We start from the raw sequence: 17,989 nt of genomic DNA on the forward strand, positions 1-17,989 counted from the left end.
ACAGCAAGTACATTCTCTTCTCTCCTGGATAAAACGATTTTTTTCCCCCCCTCTATTTTCTACTAAGTTAGAGGAAGTTACATATACTTCACCAATTTTCTAGAATAAAATATCATAGGCTGAGGCAGTAAATTTTACAACTAGCTGAGTCTCACAGAGGCTTGTAAACAGAAGAACCACAGTGACAAATGTAGAACCAGCATGTGTAATCATGCATGAAAATGTTAAGTTTACTTTCAACAATATGATGTCTGTACTTAAAGCGTTAAGAATTTTTTCTGTAAATCAAGCATCTGTAACCAAAATTCCTGTCTTGGAATTCACATTGAACAATGAATATCAGCAAGATACCATGGCAAATGATGACACAGCACACTGAATAATATATGCAAGCTAGTAATTAAAAATATGCATACTTATGCTTTGGCAAATCAAAAAGGAAAGAATTTCTTCCCATACGCAAGATTTGTTAAAAAATGCTAACATACTGGGAAGGGCCGACTGTTCAAATTCAAACTTTCTGAACATAGAACAAATTTCAAGTTCAAATGCCAAGTAATTTTATAAAGTAGTTTCATGTAAAAGAAAACTGATCAAACTCAGTTTTCTAATAAAAACTCCTGCCCCTACAAAATGGAAACAATCAATTAGACTGCCTGTCCTCAGGCAACTTAGTTCCCAGAGTGCTTGATGCTGCTATGAAATATTTCCTGGTCAACTTCAGAGGAAAAAGAAAGGTGGCACTTGTACATGCACATGCACTCCTTTCAGCTGTGCATAATCCCTTTGCTACAGGACCAGGCAGTTCCCATCATTATGAAAGGATCACAGCCTATACTATGCTGCTCGTAACTATTCATGGTTTCTACATTTTTGAGAGAAAAAAAAAATAACCACTACAAAAACTGAATTCTGTCATGGAAAAAGAATTCTGATTAAACATTCAACAACTGTTTGAACCAGTCTGCAGCTATTTAAAATATTTGCTGTTACTTTTATATTTTTAGAGTATTTCAGTATTGAGTTTTCCAATAAAACTTGTTTCCACAAACAAAATACTATATTCAAATTATCTTATTCCTTTCCAATTATTGGAGTATTTTCAACAGAATTACAATATTGTTTACAATTTATTTGAGGCTGGTCTAAAGACTGTAATGATTAATAATTAGTAAATTGCATCCCTCTCATCAGAATTTATTATATGAAACATACTATTTCATAAAAGCCGATTATAGGAAATTAATTCTTATAATGATTATTCAAAATTAATTAAGATTAAATACCTTTGTCATCCTCAAACAGCTAAATCCTCAGTTCGTATCTTTCCAAATAACATGCACTGATGCTTAGAACAGCTTACATGAGTATGAAAATTTAATGTGAAGAAGGATTTGCTCCTCTAGTATTATCAGTAGGATTTCTAATTCTTTCTCTGCCCTTTTCTGCTAATTCTATAACAGGTGAAGGTTGAAGAAAATCTTAGAACTGCAAAGCAACACTTCTCTACAAGTTAAACAGTTATTTTACTATGACTGTAGTAATTCAGTTTGGCAGATGAGGACCAGAGAATACAAGCTGAGATTTAATCAGTCAATTTACCAAACAGAGACCAGGATGAAATTTTGATTCCTCTGAAGGAAATGAAGCTACTGAAAAAAAAAAAAAATCCCCCATCACTTTCAAGAAAGTAGGACTTCAAGACCATGGCCTACCTATCTTGGCTGTGTCCTCATGGCTTCTTGATGTGATCCCTATTTTTGCTGCACAGTCTGCCTCTCTGATATTCTACCTCTCTTGCAGGTTTTAAAAATTAAACCCTTATTTTGAGATTGCTGAAATGTGCACAATAGTGTCTAGCAGCATCAGTGCATCCAAAATTGTACTGTTTAAACATGTAACCTTTTACAATGTTAATTTATGCTCCAACATCAACAATAGGATAAGGAAATAAAGACTTTTAGTATTAATAGTAATAATAATATTTTAGTAATAAAGTATAACAGCCTTCTGGAATTTTGCTAAAGACCATGGACTCCTGTGTTTGCTTTAAGGTTCCTCTGCAAATGGAGTCTTAAACAAAAAAAAAAGAAACTTAAGCAACTTCACATATGTACCAAATATAACTAATGCAGCTATGTGTATCTAAGTCTGCAAGAAGTCTAAAGGAGAGACAAAATCCAAAAGCAAATACTCTCAGCAAAATATGAACTACCTACTTATCACAACTGCCAAGTCAACACTTAAATTTACTTTCCTGTCATCAGAACAGAGACAGGCGAGCCACCCACTGAAAATAAGGACTCAGTTTTATATAACCAATGGATCTTTACTTTTCCTCCTCAGTCAAGTAGAATACAAGACTTAGGATACTCAGACAGCTCACAGGAATGTTCAGACTGAAATAACAGAGAAACAAGCTTAAGATCCACGCAGCCAAGATACTACTGCACTACCATGTATTTAATATACCCATTCCATACTGTAACTGGTATAATGTGGCAACTCACAGGATTTTATTTTCTTCCAGCTAAACCATTCACTTGTCCATAACTGCTTGTCATTAAGCATAACCTCCTGGAGGAAGCAATAGTCTACCACAGCACAAATAAGAAAACATTGGAGAGCTTTCCTCTTCAGATAATAGTGAGCTTTTAAACATGATCAGTCATAACAAGAAATCATACCCTAGCAACATGATTGATGAGAAGCTTATGTCAATTTAACCTGCCTGCTGCAGTCCTGCCTTCTTCCTTGTATGTGGATATATTTTGCCATGCCATTACTTCCTTCGTGCTAGCACCAGTTGCTCTGTGTAGCCTTGTTAAAAAAAAACACAAAACCACATTTACTAGTTTATGAAGCTATGGGACTGCACTGTAAATAACATACAGTTAACTGTGTGTATGAAATCTGAATCACCACACCATAACTTTCTGCAAGTTTCAACTGAACTCATTCCCTAAAAGATTGCTGCTTTATAATTCTTCAAGTAATTCTTCAGCAAGCTTTTGTGTCTAAAGTGGATAGGATCCCAGAAAATTCATAAATATTTTAGAAAATTTAAGAAATGCCACAACTCCTTCCTTATCAGTGCTTTGTGACAGAAGTGTTCCTGTGACTAAGAAACTAAGATCTGTAAATCCATATCTATTTTATTCAAAATCGCAATTTAGACATAAGGAATAACCTGACTATACTTTACTACTGCATGAAAACAAGTTCAAATAAGGATATATATTTTAGGGAAGTCTAGATACATTGCTGTTAGACCTGTCCATTTCTTTTTCATATTTCATTGAGTAGACTTCTTAAAGAATGGAAGACAACAGGCTCATATACGAATACTGAGCCAAAAATTAAAAGGCAGTAAAGTCAAAGAAGTGTAGGTGACGAAGACATTTATGTGAAATTATAAGGGATAGTAGGAAGGATAATGTAGTTGGTTCTTTGACAGAGAAAGTTTTAAACAAAAAGTTTTAAAAGAAAGTCTGCTAGTTTCAGACAGTTATTAAAAAATATGGCTGAAAAGAAATCAGATTTAAAAAACACCACAACCAGAAACACGGCACCATGTTCCTATTCAAGGCAGCACATAAAGCAAAGAACTTCCAGAACAGTTGCAGAGATAAAACATCAAAAGCCTTTAAGAACATTATCCCAGAAGATTTTTGGTAGTAATTCTGGACTGCATAAGTCATGAAGAGAGAAAGATTACTGGTACCCCCAAGTCTTTTTCCAAAGGACTTCTCTCTACCATGTCCTCTCCCAGCCTGTATCGGTAATGCCGGTTGCCCCTGCTGAGGTGCAGGACCCTGCACTTGGTCTTGTTGAACCTCATGAGGTTCACCTGAGCCCACCTCTCCAGCCTGTCCAAGTCCCTCTGGATGGCCTCCCGCTCCTCTGGCACATCAACTGCACCACCCAGCTTAGTATCATCAGCAAACTTGCTGAGGGTGCACTCGATGCCACTATGTCATTGATGAAGATGTTAAGCAACACCGGTCCCAGTACAGACCCTTGAGGGACACCTCTTGTCACTGTTTCCCATCTAGACATCAAGCCATTGACCACTACTCTCTGGGTGCGACTATCCAGCCAATTTCTTATCCACTGAACAGTCCATCCATCAAACCCATCTCTCTCCAACTTAGGAAGGAGGATGTTATAGGAGACGGTGTCAAAGGCTTTATCAAAGTCCAGCTAGATGAATGATGGGGTGCCTGTGTATATGGAAATGCTAACCAGTGAATGTGTCATTGCAAGACAATTATGGACACTATTCTTTAAGCACACCCCTAACCAATTGTCACAACTGCAGAGCTAGAATAAAATGAGAATACATCTTCTGTACAAACAGAAGACTGAATGTTACAGTTTCATAAAGTTCTAAAAAGTTTAATTTTTAATCACGTACAGAGTTGTTAATATTATAAGCAAAAAAATCATCACTTGTAATAGTTGCATCCTGAATAACAAAAGACTACATCACTCTTTGAAAGCTACTTAATAGTTCTTCCTCTAATTATCTTACTGAAATAATAATTGTACAATTAAGACAAAAGAAAAGCAACAGGGTATCTTGCTGCAGGGTAAACAGGTGGAAATAGTATAATTAATTTCCACTTGTAAATAATGTTCCATATAAATCATTTGAAGCTTCACTATAAATTATCTTTGACAGAAGTGAACCATTAATATACTGCTACCCAATAGTTTTCCTACTCCAAATACGCGCTGAAATAATTAATGCGTATCAAAACACAAGCCAGCAAGCTTATTTTTCTATATATCCTTTCCTACAGACACATATACCATAGAGGCAAATGTCTAACATCTGCCAAACCAGGGCACATATTTGTAAAGAGTGATGCACTACAGATTTTCCTCAAATACAAATATACTTTTTGGGCAAGTTTACATGAAATGGAGTTATCACTCCACTACAACAATAGAGTTACTAATTTTGCAAGCATAAATTACAATAGCTCCATTTCCCATCCAGTGAGGCAAAATATCCAGTTGCCAGTGTTTGTGAGAAATCTACCAGCAGAGGATAATAGCAAGTGTTAAAAAAAAAAGTTCTCTAATATGCAGTCTTCAGGCTTTGGTGCTGGGAAACATGTTCCAGACACTCTGCAATTAGCACTGCTCTGCTTTTCCTTACAGCTAATTAGTCCTCCTTCCTTTCCCTTCTAAACTGAACAACCAAAAAGGTTCCAGTGCTGCATGTTTACCACTGCCCTTCAAAAGGATTTAGAGAAGGAAGAAAAAAAAATCCTATTTCTTGGGGTTTCTTCATAGAAAACTCAGTGTGAATAAGTGGTCCTTTTCAGTGACCACCCCTCATATACTACTTTAACCATGGTTTCTGTTACACTAGATACATAATGTGTATGAAGCTTCCTGTTCCCTGACCTCAGTAGTACATAATCTTTCCAGCAAGCCACAGCCACACTAGTTCCAAAATACTCAGTGAGTAATTTCAGCTTGCACTCAGAAAGGCAACTTCAATTAGTTTAGAGACACCCTGCATCTGTCCTTAAACTCCGCCTGAAGGGAGGGTCAGAAAAGAAACATGTTTAGAATGCAGCTCATATCTGAGTGCACTTCTCTGTCCCTTCCTCATCCCCAGCCAGCCCTCTCCAATATCTCTTCTACAGATACACTTTAAAAAAAAAAGTAGTCCACTCAGGTTACAGTTTTACAGCTGACATCACAATTACATGATAGACAGAGGACCAACTTTTAAAGCTTTTAAACAAGAAAGAAAATGTAAGCTTCTATTCAGGTGTCCATGTTATCTGGGTAATAAGAGATAAATAAGAGCTCAAGACAGACAAAATCTAAAGTTGCAGTCTTTTCAGCTGAAGAAATTGTACATTCTTTAACAGTACTAATAGTCTAGTGGTCTTAATTATTCATGTTACAGAAACACCCCAGAAAGAGGACAGGAATGACAGTGCAGAGGTTCCGTAATGGAACACTGCAGCATGAACCCTGAACACAGACAGCTCCAGGGAATCACAAACTCTGTGCTGGCCTTTGATCCTTACTGACAGATACAACAAAGTCACATGTCCCCACTCACACGAAGTACAAATATTTGCATGGCTGCAGAACTCTTGCTGTGCAGAAGTCTGTGTGAACTGTGACCATCTCCTTCCACTGAACCAGAATTAAAATTTAATAATTGTCTAAACTGTTTTTAAAACCTCCAAGCAAGTTGTGTAAGTAACACACAACATGAATTCTGAATAGTCACAACATCAAAGAAGTAGATCTTAAAGCCTCCAATGATGAGTTCATGGCTTCCAGATGTATCCTACTAGAATTTTTTTAAAATTTGTAATAAATCTTTACTGCCAAGTAAGCCAACTATCTCCTTTTCTGCACAAGAACATAAACAATCAACATAATCTCCTTGTAACTGCTAATAACATACTAAGAGACTTCCATGGCCTCTGTCTTTTCAGCATCAGTCAGTTCCAATTATTTCGATGTATACTTGCATATGACATTTTGAAGTCACAATCTGTAGCTGTGCTCTAGAATCATAGAATCATTTAGGCTGTAAAGACCTTTAAGATCTTTGAGTTCAACAGCAAATCCCTCAAATACATCAATTTTCCTTAGACTACAGTGCCTGTGCTAGAGGCACTCCACCAAAGGACTCACCATCTGTAATTCACAAAGATCATCTTCTGTCTTGTATAAGTGTAATTCACAGATCTTTCTCATAATTGTACGTTTAAACTCTCTTGTGAATGAGCACTCCTGTTACGGCCATAATGCCGTGCTGAAGAATACAGTTCAGATCTTCTACTCATGCTTCCCTCCCCCAAGCACTGGAAGTATAAATTAATTCCATTCTTTTCATTTTTGATCTATTTATCCTGACATCTTCTTTAAAAATAGACATCTTCTTTAAAAATAACTTGCACATCCTGAAACCTTCAGTATGACAAATGTGACATTAACAGTTTGGTGGAAGAATCACTTTTTTTTTTTTAAGGAAAACCGAAAGATAATATTTTCAATGTTTTTGGAGGGTTTTTTTGTGTGTTTGTTTTTTAAATAAAAAGATTTTGTTTGACTATGAAAATAAATGTTCTGCTCATTTTTAAATTATGTAGTATTTTACTTCAGTTATTTGGATTTGAAATGGCATTTTTTAATATTAGAGATATTTCAATTCTTCATCAAACAGGTCTGCAAAACTGTGAAACTTCATTTCAGCAGATTTACTGTTAGCTAACAAATTTACCCAGGCTTTCCTAGCTGGTTGTCATCCACAAACGTGACAACTGCCATCGCCATTTCATTACTCCACTGGTTAATGATGAGAAACAGAATTGCTCTGAACAGTAGGAGAGAGAGGTTTGTGGGATATAACAAAAGATGCTTTTCCAATCCAAAAGCAATACTACCTGCCTCTTTGAAGATGCGTTTAAAACAACTGGGCACCCACTTTACAGTGATTTAATTGTTCTTGCAAGAAAATTGCCTTGGGAAACCTGGAAAAGCATTACCAAAGTTAAGCTACAAAAAAAACTCCCTTCTGTTATAAGTACATGGCTTTTCCTTTTGTTAGAGAAGGGAATTATCTTTTTTTTTTTTTTCCTAGGTATTTATAAATAGATTGCTTTGTATTCTACAGTTAATGTAGAATTTCTATCACTTTTGAAAAACTGCATCTGCTAAGAAAATTCACAAATATTTCCAAATAAATACATCTTAAGGGTACAGTAAATATGAACACAAAGAATGATTTATTTACTATAAATCATTCATCAGATTCTTTTGTATTGTCTGTGCAAATTAAAACCCTGAAGCTGTTTCTCTGTATGTATTAAACTGTTTTGCCTAGATAGCTCTTCAAAGGGTTCTTCAGTCTGCCCACATTCCAAACTGATGTTCAATGTGGAAACCAACTATCCTACAGGCTGTCTATTTCACATACCACCAAGCTTTGTAAACACACAGAACTGAATCACAAAAATAGTTTACCAAAAATTTGTAGCTTAGCCATACCGTCTTGCTTCAGTTACTAGAGAGATGATATCAACGTATATCATGGGTCACTCACCTAAGACAAGCCAAAAGGTTAATCCTGAAGTTTGCATAGGAATAAGATTACTAAACAGAGCTTGGCAGATTGACAGTTGCGCAAAGGCTAAGAAGCAAAACCAAACCACTTTGCTATAAATGCAGCCAACAGTAAAAAATCCTGAAATACTTATAAGATTGTAATCTGTGGATGAAGGAAGGGGAAGGAAGGAAGGAAGGAAGGGGAAGGAAGGAAGGAAGGAAGGAAGGAAGGAAGGAAGGAAGGAAGGAAGGAAGGAAGGAAGGAAGGAAGGAAGGAAGGAAGGAAGGAAGCAAGAAAGCAAGAGAGAAAGAGAAAAGGGGAAAAAGGGGAAAAGAGGGAAAAGAGGGAAACGAGGGAAAAGAGGGAAAAGAGGAAGGAAGGAAGGAAGGAAGGAAGGAAGGAAGGAAGGAAGGAAGGAAGGAAGGAAGGAAGGAAGGAAGGAAAAAAAAAATTAAATCAACAGAGATGTTTGACATCTACACTGCTTGCATTCTTTTTATGTACCTTGTCTGTATTCAGGTTTCCTAGGGATTTCTGCAAGATAGCACTTGGGCAGAGGCAATGATGAAAACATCGGCCAAGGATAGGGATCACTGCTCTGGAAAAAGGACCAGAAAGAAATTAATTTAGGAGAATTAATAGCATTTGCTCATTTAACACACAGGTAAAATTGCCAGAATTATTGCCTATACACCAAAATTAGTCTTGATACAGTTTGCAATGAGATAAACCATAAGTAATAAAAAAAAAGTTAAAGGATACAAAATCCAAAAAGGATTTGAGCTAGAATTTTTTTTCCATTATATTCCACTGACAGTTTTGATTTTACAGAGTTTTTTTTTCAACTGAAAAGGAAATTGCAGTTTTTATAAAAATTTAAAATACCCACAAAACTGTATTTACAATTTTATACCCTGACCTATTTGTCTTTGCTGTGCTGATAGCAATTTGCATTTCATCTTTACAAGACCGACAGCCAGTGAGAAGCAGAACATTTAAAGGAGCTGATTAACACACACTGTACTGCTAGAACATCAACTAAAGCTCCAGGTATTAGATACTGCAGATGATAACCTAAGCATGGAAAAAATATCAACTAAAAGGCAAATATTATGAACAGAAATCTAATAAAGAAAACACAGAAATAGAAAAGTAAAAAAATATTCAAATTGCATTCACTTTTATAATAGGAAAAGTAACATTAAAATGGAGCAATATAAACATGTCATCATTTCATTGAACACGATACATCCTAGGTGAATGCCAAACCCCAGAGTGTGGGACCAATGTATTTTTTCAACATATCACTTCTTACAAATTTGAGCCCTTTATAAAGCTAGAGGTCAACTGGTATTTCTTAATGGTAAATAATTTTCCACATGCTGAATTATCAGCAAAATTGTTCAATTAATGAAGGTCGAAGTTACGGAAAGAGAAACTGTTAAACTTTAGATTCTAACCTTATCTAGTACTCTCAAAGGCAAAATCCTCTCCTGTGGTCCTCCAATCAGATTTATCCTTACAAGAACATGGTTTCTTTCCACTGAAAGACCATCAATTATAAAGTCTCTGGAAAAAAAAAAAGAAAAAAAGAAATCAAAATAAAATCCCCCCAAAAATCAGAACGACTTTGTTTTACCAACTGTTTAATTCGGAAAACATCAATGAGCAAGAATACATTGAGAGACATATCAGAGCTAAAACACAACTTGGAAAACCCACAGGCAGAAAGAAATAAACAGAAACATGAAGAAATTTGAGATTTCTGCAAGCATTATCCTAATTCATACTTCCCACTTCCCTAGCCACTGATGACTGGAAACATCTGAGCAATTACTGAGCACAAGAGAGCAGAAAACTTCCCAGGCTTTGTTATGCCTACACAGTAATTAGGGCAGAAACAGTTAACGGACCATCAAAGTTTGCTCCTTATGTGGCTTACCAGCAAATTTCTGCTGCCACAAATAAGCAAGAGTTATTCGTAAGTCAACACCCGACCAAATTGCTGTCTGAAGCCACTGTGTGGCCCAACGTACAAAAATGTTTAAAAGGAATAAAAATCAGGTTTTATTCACCAAGTTTCTTAAAACTTTTTCCTTAGTAAGGAAAACAGGTTTCATGCTTAAATAGTAAATATCACTCCTCTATATCTGATGAGGTTTCACCAATACTGTTTGATTTAAGCTCTGCACTGGTCCCATACAGGGAATAGTAAGAGGGAAGTTCTTAAAGTTCAGCATGCTGAGAGAAAAGAGAAAATGTCTGTGACTAAATGACTGGCCACTTCTGTCCCAAAAATACTTTTTTTATTTTGAAAGGATGCATTGTGCAATTTTATTTAGAAGTCAGCAATGGAAAGTCTCAGAAGTTGGAGAGTCAACTAAGTTTTACATAAATTAAAAAAAACTCAAATAAAAAAGCACAAAGTACTGATGATGACTAATTCATAACCACAAAGACCTATTTACAACCACAAATTTAGCACTTTAAAAAAAAATAATTTTAAAAATTAAAAGATAAAAATATTTGGGTTTTGTTTCTTACTTTTTTGAGGTGGACATGGGAAAAATCATAGAAACACAGAACCATTAAGGTTGGAAAAGACCTCTAAGACCATCAAGTCCATCAACCCAGCACTACCGTGACCACTAAACCATGTACCACATCTACATGTTTTTTGAACACCTCCAGGGACAGGGAAACCAGAAAGAACAAGACTTGTATTTTTTCATAATTTAAGATTGATGACAAACTTGCATGTAAGTAAACTTAGTCACCTGGGAAGCCAACTTCAGTGAGAGTATTTGTACCTTTAAAGTCACTATGGTATTCACATATTTGTTCCCAGGAGAAAAGTTTGATAATTAGCATTTACATCAGTCACTTCTTACCCTGGTCCTTCTGAAGTTTCTGTGACATTTTCCTCCTGAGCAGTTAGTAAAACTTGTGACACTTTATACTGAGTCTCCAAGAGTAAAAGGGTATTGAGCTCACAACATAGCACATTTAACAACCTGCAGAAGGACATATTGAATTGATAGCACATCAATTAGGAACCCAGTAACACAGAGTAAGACAAAGGTGAATATGTTTATGAGATCTCAAAATGCAATAAAAAGAAAGAAGGGAGAGAAGATAAAAATTCATTTTTCCTTTAGAAAACAGACCTTTAAGCACTTCTGTAAAATCAGATTTATTCTGTTACTCAATAGCAACAGAAGACTTAACATGTAACAAAAGCAATAAATCTGCTGTGGGGTTTTTTATTTATTTCAGAGAAACACAAAACAATGGTAAACTAATTTAATAACTGTAAAAGCACATGGCAGCATATTAGGTACACCTTTCTTTTAAAATTTGAGAGCAAATTAACAGTGAAAGTACTTCACTATATTTCACGGAAATCTGACAGAGCAATCCAAATCTAACACAGCAACAGAATGATTTCATTGAAGGCTTCCCAATCATGGAAAAAATTATCACTAAACATTCCTGTTGCTATTTATATTTTCTGTTTTATCAGAGCCATAAAACACTACATAAATTAAGGCTGATCAGCATTATATTTTGCATTCACATAAAACTTCATGTGAACTACAGAATACATATTGTCTGGAATTTGTAGGCTGTTGGACATTGCTTATTTTCTTCCACCTAATTCCCAGTATACTTCTACTGGCAACAGTAAAATTTTGCAAGCCATTCTCCGGATAATTTAACACCTGCAAATTCACACAATTGTAGCCAAGTATTAAATAGTCATGATGAAAATATGTCTTTTCCATTTTTTTTTTTCTCCTGTTGTTTTTTTTTATTATAGTTTCATCAGTTTCAGTCCTCCAGGTTTTATTTACTTTCCATTAACTGTTTCCTGACATCAATTTGTTTTCAGTACTTTGCTAAATCACAGGTGAAGTGACAGTTCAATTAGAAAGTTTTTCAGTCTTATTATATAGGAAAAATACACAAAAAAAGCACTCAAACAATTATGAGGATGGACCATTTCTTCTGTCTCATACGAAGACTTTAAATGGCAAAGAACTTGTTTCCATCAGCTAAAAAAGGCTGATGGCTGAGAACATTTGTAACATCTCCTGTAGTATACAAGGTAGAGCAAAAAATGAAACAAAACATAAGCAAATAAAATTAGACAGAAGGAATAAGAGTAGGATAAATGACAAAACATACAAGCTAATCTGACCAGCCTCTGTTTGGGCATTCAAATGAAATTTTGCATCTAGGTGGAAAAATCCAATTAAAAGTGCCATCAGTGAAGTCCAGTTATTTGGTTAAAGAAAATACTTCATTGCTTTACCTTCCAAAGTCATAAATGTATAGACTGAAGTTTGAAAAGTAGAAAAAAAAATCAAGTAAAAAAAAATCACATTTTATAGTATATTTCTGAGTATGCTTTTGTTTGTTTTTAATTATATTTGGAACATAAGAATTAGATTAGACCACCCAGCTCAATATCCTATCTGTAAGTGCACGCTTATGAAAAAGTATAAAACTATAACAGATATAACACAATAAAATCTATCTTTCTGAGATATATTTTAAAAAATTGTTTATAAACAGAAGATAGAATGCCCAACCTAAATGTTGCTGAAAATTGGAAGACATGCTTTGATGCAAGGTCTTGTACCTGGGAAGAAATAACTTGATGCAACAGTACAGGCCAGAGGCCGGCCAGCTAGAAAACAGCTTTGCAGATGAACTTGGCAGTCCTTGTGGGCAACAGGCTAAACGTGGGACAGCACATGCCCTCAAAGGCCAACAAAATCCTGGGCTGTGTAAGGAAGAGTGCTGCCAGAAGGTTATGCAAGAAGATGACCCTTCCCTTCTGCCAGTACTGGTGAGGTCATACCTGGAGTGCTGGGTATAGTTCTGGACTCCCCAGTAAAAGCAAGACACGGATACACTGGAGCAGGTCCAGCAAAAACCCATGAAGATAATTAAGGGCTTGGGTCATCTGACATCTGTTTCTCTCCCTTCAGCTACAATTTCACAACTAATAATTCACTCTAGAAAACTTCAGTCTGAAAGAAAGCATGCTAACTAGTACTTCTGTACCTATGTAAACTGACTATCTCCTTGGTTTTGGTAGGTGGAATCATAATGACTTCTTTAATTACAGCAGAACAGAAGGTGTTTCATGGGATATAAAACAGCTAGTAAATAATTCTAGCTGCTAAAACAAAAAAACTTGTTAATTTTTATGTTGCATCTCTAAAATTTTTCACCTGAAAAAGAATACAATTAAACCACCTACGAATTTCTCAGTGTTGTTAAAAACACCCAATAAGAGGATAGCTTACTATAACATTTCTCAATATCTTTTTCTATGAGTTCCTTTTAACAATACAAAATAATACGATCTTCCCTGCACTCCCGTTTTCTCAGTTGTCTTTTTTTCCTCAACTCAAATCACACCTCTCTCAAACACCACCTTTATTATGGTAAACCCAATTCCAGTTTCCTGCAGTTCCCACTACATTCCCATAGACTATTCTTCCTTACTTTCATAACATATGTTCTTTCCAAAGCCAACCTCATGTTCTATCCTCACTTCAGGGATACCTGTAAATGCTCAGCTGGAAGCAAAAGATGCAAAATACTGTTCTTGAACACAGTAGCTATAACAGTCTGTGGTGAGTTGACACCAGCCAGCAACTACACGCCCACCCAGTTGCTCACTCACTCCCCACTTTCCACAAGCAGAGCGATGCCTCACCAGCCTCTGAGCAACAGCTACCTGCAAGGGCAAACCTTCACACCCACAGCTTTTTGAGGGTGATGTTATATGGTATGGAACTTCCCTCTGATCAACTCAGGTCAGCTGTCCCAGCTGCATTAATTCCTATCTTTTCCACACCCCCAGAGAACTTGCTGGTACATCAGGGAAAAAAAAAAAAAAAACAAACCTGTTGCTGAGCAGTGCTTCTACAGTGTCAGCCAAAACACAGGCTGTGTTACCAACACTGTTTTAGTCACAAATCCAAAACACAGTTCCATCTGGGCTGTTAAGAAGAAAATTAACTCCATTCCAGACCGTACACAGCTCCAGCAAAAGATAAAATTTCATGCTATGAGCAGATATCTATCCAGCATATGAAAAAGAAACTAGCACATACAGAGTAAACTATACTGCTATCTCAGTAATACATGTGCTCAGGAGACGTACAATGGTTAATCAAAACTGAAATGCTTGTGTCTATGCTGCCTATAAAGCGTTCCAGTGATGTGACCCTGAAATGGAGGTCTACACTGGTCTTAAATAAAAGGTTTTCTTTTGGTTTGCAGGTACTGCCTTCCATAGATACTGGTATGGCTGATTCAGACCAAGGCAAAACATACAGCATGACATTTGCAGAGAGCTCAAGTATGGGACAAGGTAAGGTCTTATTTCCTCTCCCAAGAATCAGTATTAAAAACATAAGTGGAAAAAAAAATGAAGACTGGAATCTCTCTGCAGTAGCAGGACTTCCTTCTTGCAAGATGAATATACATACAAACACAGAAACCCAAAGCAAAATTTTAATTAAATAATTCCAATGTTGTCATCATGAGGGACAGCCTCAAAGCATTTAAGAGCAGAGTCCAGATTACCAATTTAATTTATTCTTTATTATGCTTTGAGTAATGGCCTGAACTCCAATGAGAACACTGATCCAAACAGTGAGTACTATGAAGTATGCCAGACCAGCACACAAAGGCAAATGGCTAGCAAACAAGCCACCAAATCCAAAAGCTACCTAGAAGTGTCAGAACACAAGGGGCCCCTGGAAGCTTCAGCCATGGAAAGCTTTGCACACTGACATTGCAGACTGAATGAAAGGCATTAGGAACAAGCAGAGAGAACCCGCCTCCCTATGTGGTCTTTCTGAAGAATCAAGGCTTTTAATTATCCCACTGAAAGCAATGGTTACTGTGGTTTTGAAAAATGAGAGATCTTCTGGATAGAGTATTTATTAATACCCTGAATATTCTGATGCCTCGGGCACTGGAAGCTACTACCGCAGGGTAGTCATGTTTCGCCCAGTAAGAAAATTCAGGAACTGCTGTATTCCTTACAATATTTTCCACAAGAAAAGATTTTTAAAAGAGCACCTACTGCTACCCAATGTACTTACAGATTGCATGTAATGTGATTGCTAATGGTAAAAGAGTTTCTCTAGCCCAACAAAAATGCTTTTCATAAGCGTCACTGGCCAGCCTAGAGGACTCAGAAGTGAAGCAGATTTTAAACTGTATGAAGTGTTTTAATTTATCTCAAGGAAGTAAAGGAAAAAAAACCCATAAATTTGTGACATAATTCTATTACAGAATCTGCTAATCTTATCTTTATAATTATAAACTGTTTTAAGTTAATAAACCTAACAAATGCCTATTACCACAAACTAACAAAAAACTGAATTAACTGCATAACTACATTATGTGGAAGCATGCCCACACAATCCTGTTGCAAATCCCCATCACTACTAAGGTAGACTCTGTCCTCTTTTACCTTTGGATATTAAACAGGGGTCAAAGATTTACAGGAGACACATTCTGCAGTGACAACTAGTGCAGAAGTGTTTTCCCTCACAGACATCCAGCAAGCTCGGTTGGAAGGAAGAGGTTCATTTCCAAAGAACTCTATATCATTTACTAAACAGAAAACACAATTAAAATAATAGAAAGTGAGTAATTAATTACTAACTCAATTAATTCTCCTTATTTATTTGAAAAAGGTTTGGTAGAAAATATCTAGACAGCTACACAGTCTTCCATGCTTGCATATAAGAATTCACATCTGGTAGATTCAGAGGAAGAAATACTGTCAAGCTCAATTCCTGCCCTCTCTCACCATACTCCTCACTCCTCTTGAAAGGAGGAACTCTATGAACATGGATTTCTTCCACACATACATGAGGATGTTTAATGCCACAGGGTGTGGTATGAGAAGGATTTCTTTAGCACATCAAGCCAATAACATCAGTTTGTTACAAGAGTAGATGTACCAGACAGCCACTCAGATGTTAGCGATCAAAAAGATTCACCACCAATTTCATATTAACGTCAATATAGTGTAAGCAATTTAAATTGTCTTTCCTAAATCTTTCTCTGACTGGTTTTGTAGGTAAACAGAGATAGATACAATGTAGCTTTATCATCTTCTGCTCCCATTCAGCAAGCAAGAAAATAAACGCTATAGGAAAAACATAGTCGCCATGATGCTTAATATGACAAAAAAGTGACTTAATGTCAAAATATTTATTATGCAAATCTGAATATAACAAGCCCATATTATTTTTTCTATCTCTAGTAGCCTCTGTAGCTCTACAATCCCGAGGCTGATATTGATGAACATGTGACTTAAACTAGTATTTACAATTTCCTATAATTTCACTGAAACATAAATGCATTTAGAAAATTCACAGAGTAATGTAATAAAAACTCCTTTTTCAGCCTTACTTTATGCAGGCCTAGAATAAATCTATTATTAATTGCAGTTCAATGTACAATTCTACAAAATAGGTTATCTTCAGGTATCTCTAATGCTAAGCAAGCACATTCTGTCTTTAAAATTAAACAGCCCCAATCTGTGCATCTGAAGGAAAATTATTTTATTCTTAGACTCTTCCAGGTGCTTTCCTGCAGAAAACCAAACTCTTGAATGGAGTACTGTTCTTAACACTTGATGTCCACTAGAGTGAGGTGTTTCACTGAACAAGTGTGGGGCTAACAGATTCTTCCAGTTCAGAATGTGCATACAAAAGACCTTTTGATCTCACAACATTTAGGAGTTTTATTGACTTATGGCCAAAATAAGCCACTGGGGAAAAAAAAAGGAAAAACATTTTTCCAGGAACTGTGTGTGTGTATATGTATATCTATCTCTATCTCTGTATATATAATGCACTCTGTGTTAAATAAGGAGAAATTTTTGCAAAGCTCCTTGTAGGCCAGTTCTCGCCCCTCTCACTGCCCACAGCCTACACCTATTCCCAGTGACACTTCTTCTGTTTTTTTATGCAAGCCAACGCTGACTATCTTTGAATTTATTTTGGAGTATTGAGTCTTTTTAGGGATGGGCATTTGGTTATCAAAGGTAAAAATTTGGTACTTTGCCACACTTTAATCCAGTTAACAACACAGTGTCACTAACATTCACAGAAAACTCAGTTTTTGAATAGAGAGAACGGGAACGTGTAAATGCCTGAAAAATGCTTCAGGCAGAGGCTTTGAAAATGTCTATCATGCATATTCTTGGCAGACCATAAAAACTTGCAACTCATGGTTGTATTCACTGTACTGAAATACTAGGTAAGTTGCCTCAATATCATATAATTCATCAGGCTGAAAGAGAAATATGTTACCAATGTTTACTTAATTCCTTCGTTAATATAAGTTACTGACATTCAAAGAGCTTGGCCTTGAAAGGGAGGTGGTTAAGATTTCTGGTGTCATACTGTGACACTCCAATGAAATTAGAGTTGATGGGACTGCGCATGATGCCCCCACCCCCCATTTCAAGAAAATTCTGGAAGCTTGGACTACTTATTATTATTATTTATTATTACAATTATTAATAATAATAATTAACCTAAGGGTCTGAATTCCTGCCCAGAGGGGAAGCAAGGCTGCCTATATAAGGAGGCAAATCAGAGCCCAGGGTGGCATACTGGAGGACATCTCAGCTGGCTGGACAGACACTGGACCCAAGACTGGTGAAAACTTTATTTTCTGTCTCTTCTTTCTCTCATACTCTTTTTTTCCTCCATTTCTTGTTATATATTGCAAGGTTTGAACCACTAGCTATTGCAAGGTTTGAGCATGTGGCATTTTGCCAATATTGTTGATTTACCTAAAGTTTTCTTAACATAACACATCTAAACTTATTTTCTTATCATG

At 36.1% G+C, this 17,989-nt stretch overlaps 1 protein-coding gene across 1 annotated transcript in view; it reads right to left on the bottom strand.

Moving 5' to 3' along the window:
- The window catches only part of TBC1D32 (TBC1 domain family, member 32), a gene marked incomplete at its 5' end in the record, with an annotated part of 59,304 nt that overhangs the window by 28,902 nt on the left and 12,413 nt on the right, over positions 1–17,989 (bottom strand). The window contains 3 exons of the mRNA XM_008935890.1: positions 8,597–8,690; positions 9,553–9,661; positions 10,984–11,106. Coding sequence (XP_008934138.1) covers positions 8,597–8,690; positions 9,553–9,661; positions 10,984–11,106 — 326 coding nt within the window. The remainder of the gene's footprint in view (positions 1–8,596; positions 8,691–9,552; positions 9,662–10,983; positions 11,107–17,989) is intronic.

This window comes from Merops nubicus, unplaced genomic scaffold, assembly GCF_000691845.1.
Source record: "Merops nubicus isolate BGI_N331 unplaced genomic scaffold, ASM69184v1 scaffold23542, whole genome shotgun sequence".
Classification (NCBI taxonomy): Eukaryota; Metazoa; Chordata; class Aves; order Coraciiformes; family Meropidae; genus Merops; species Merops nubicus.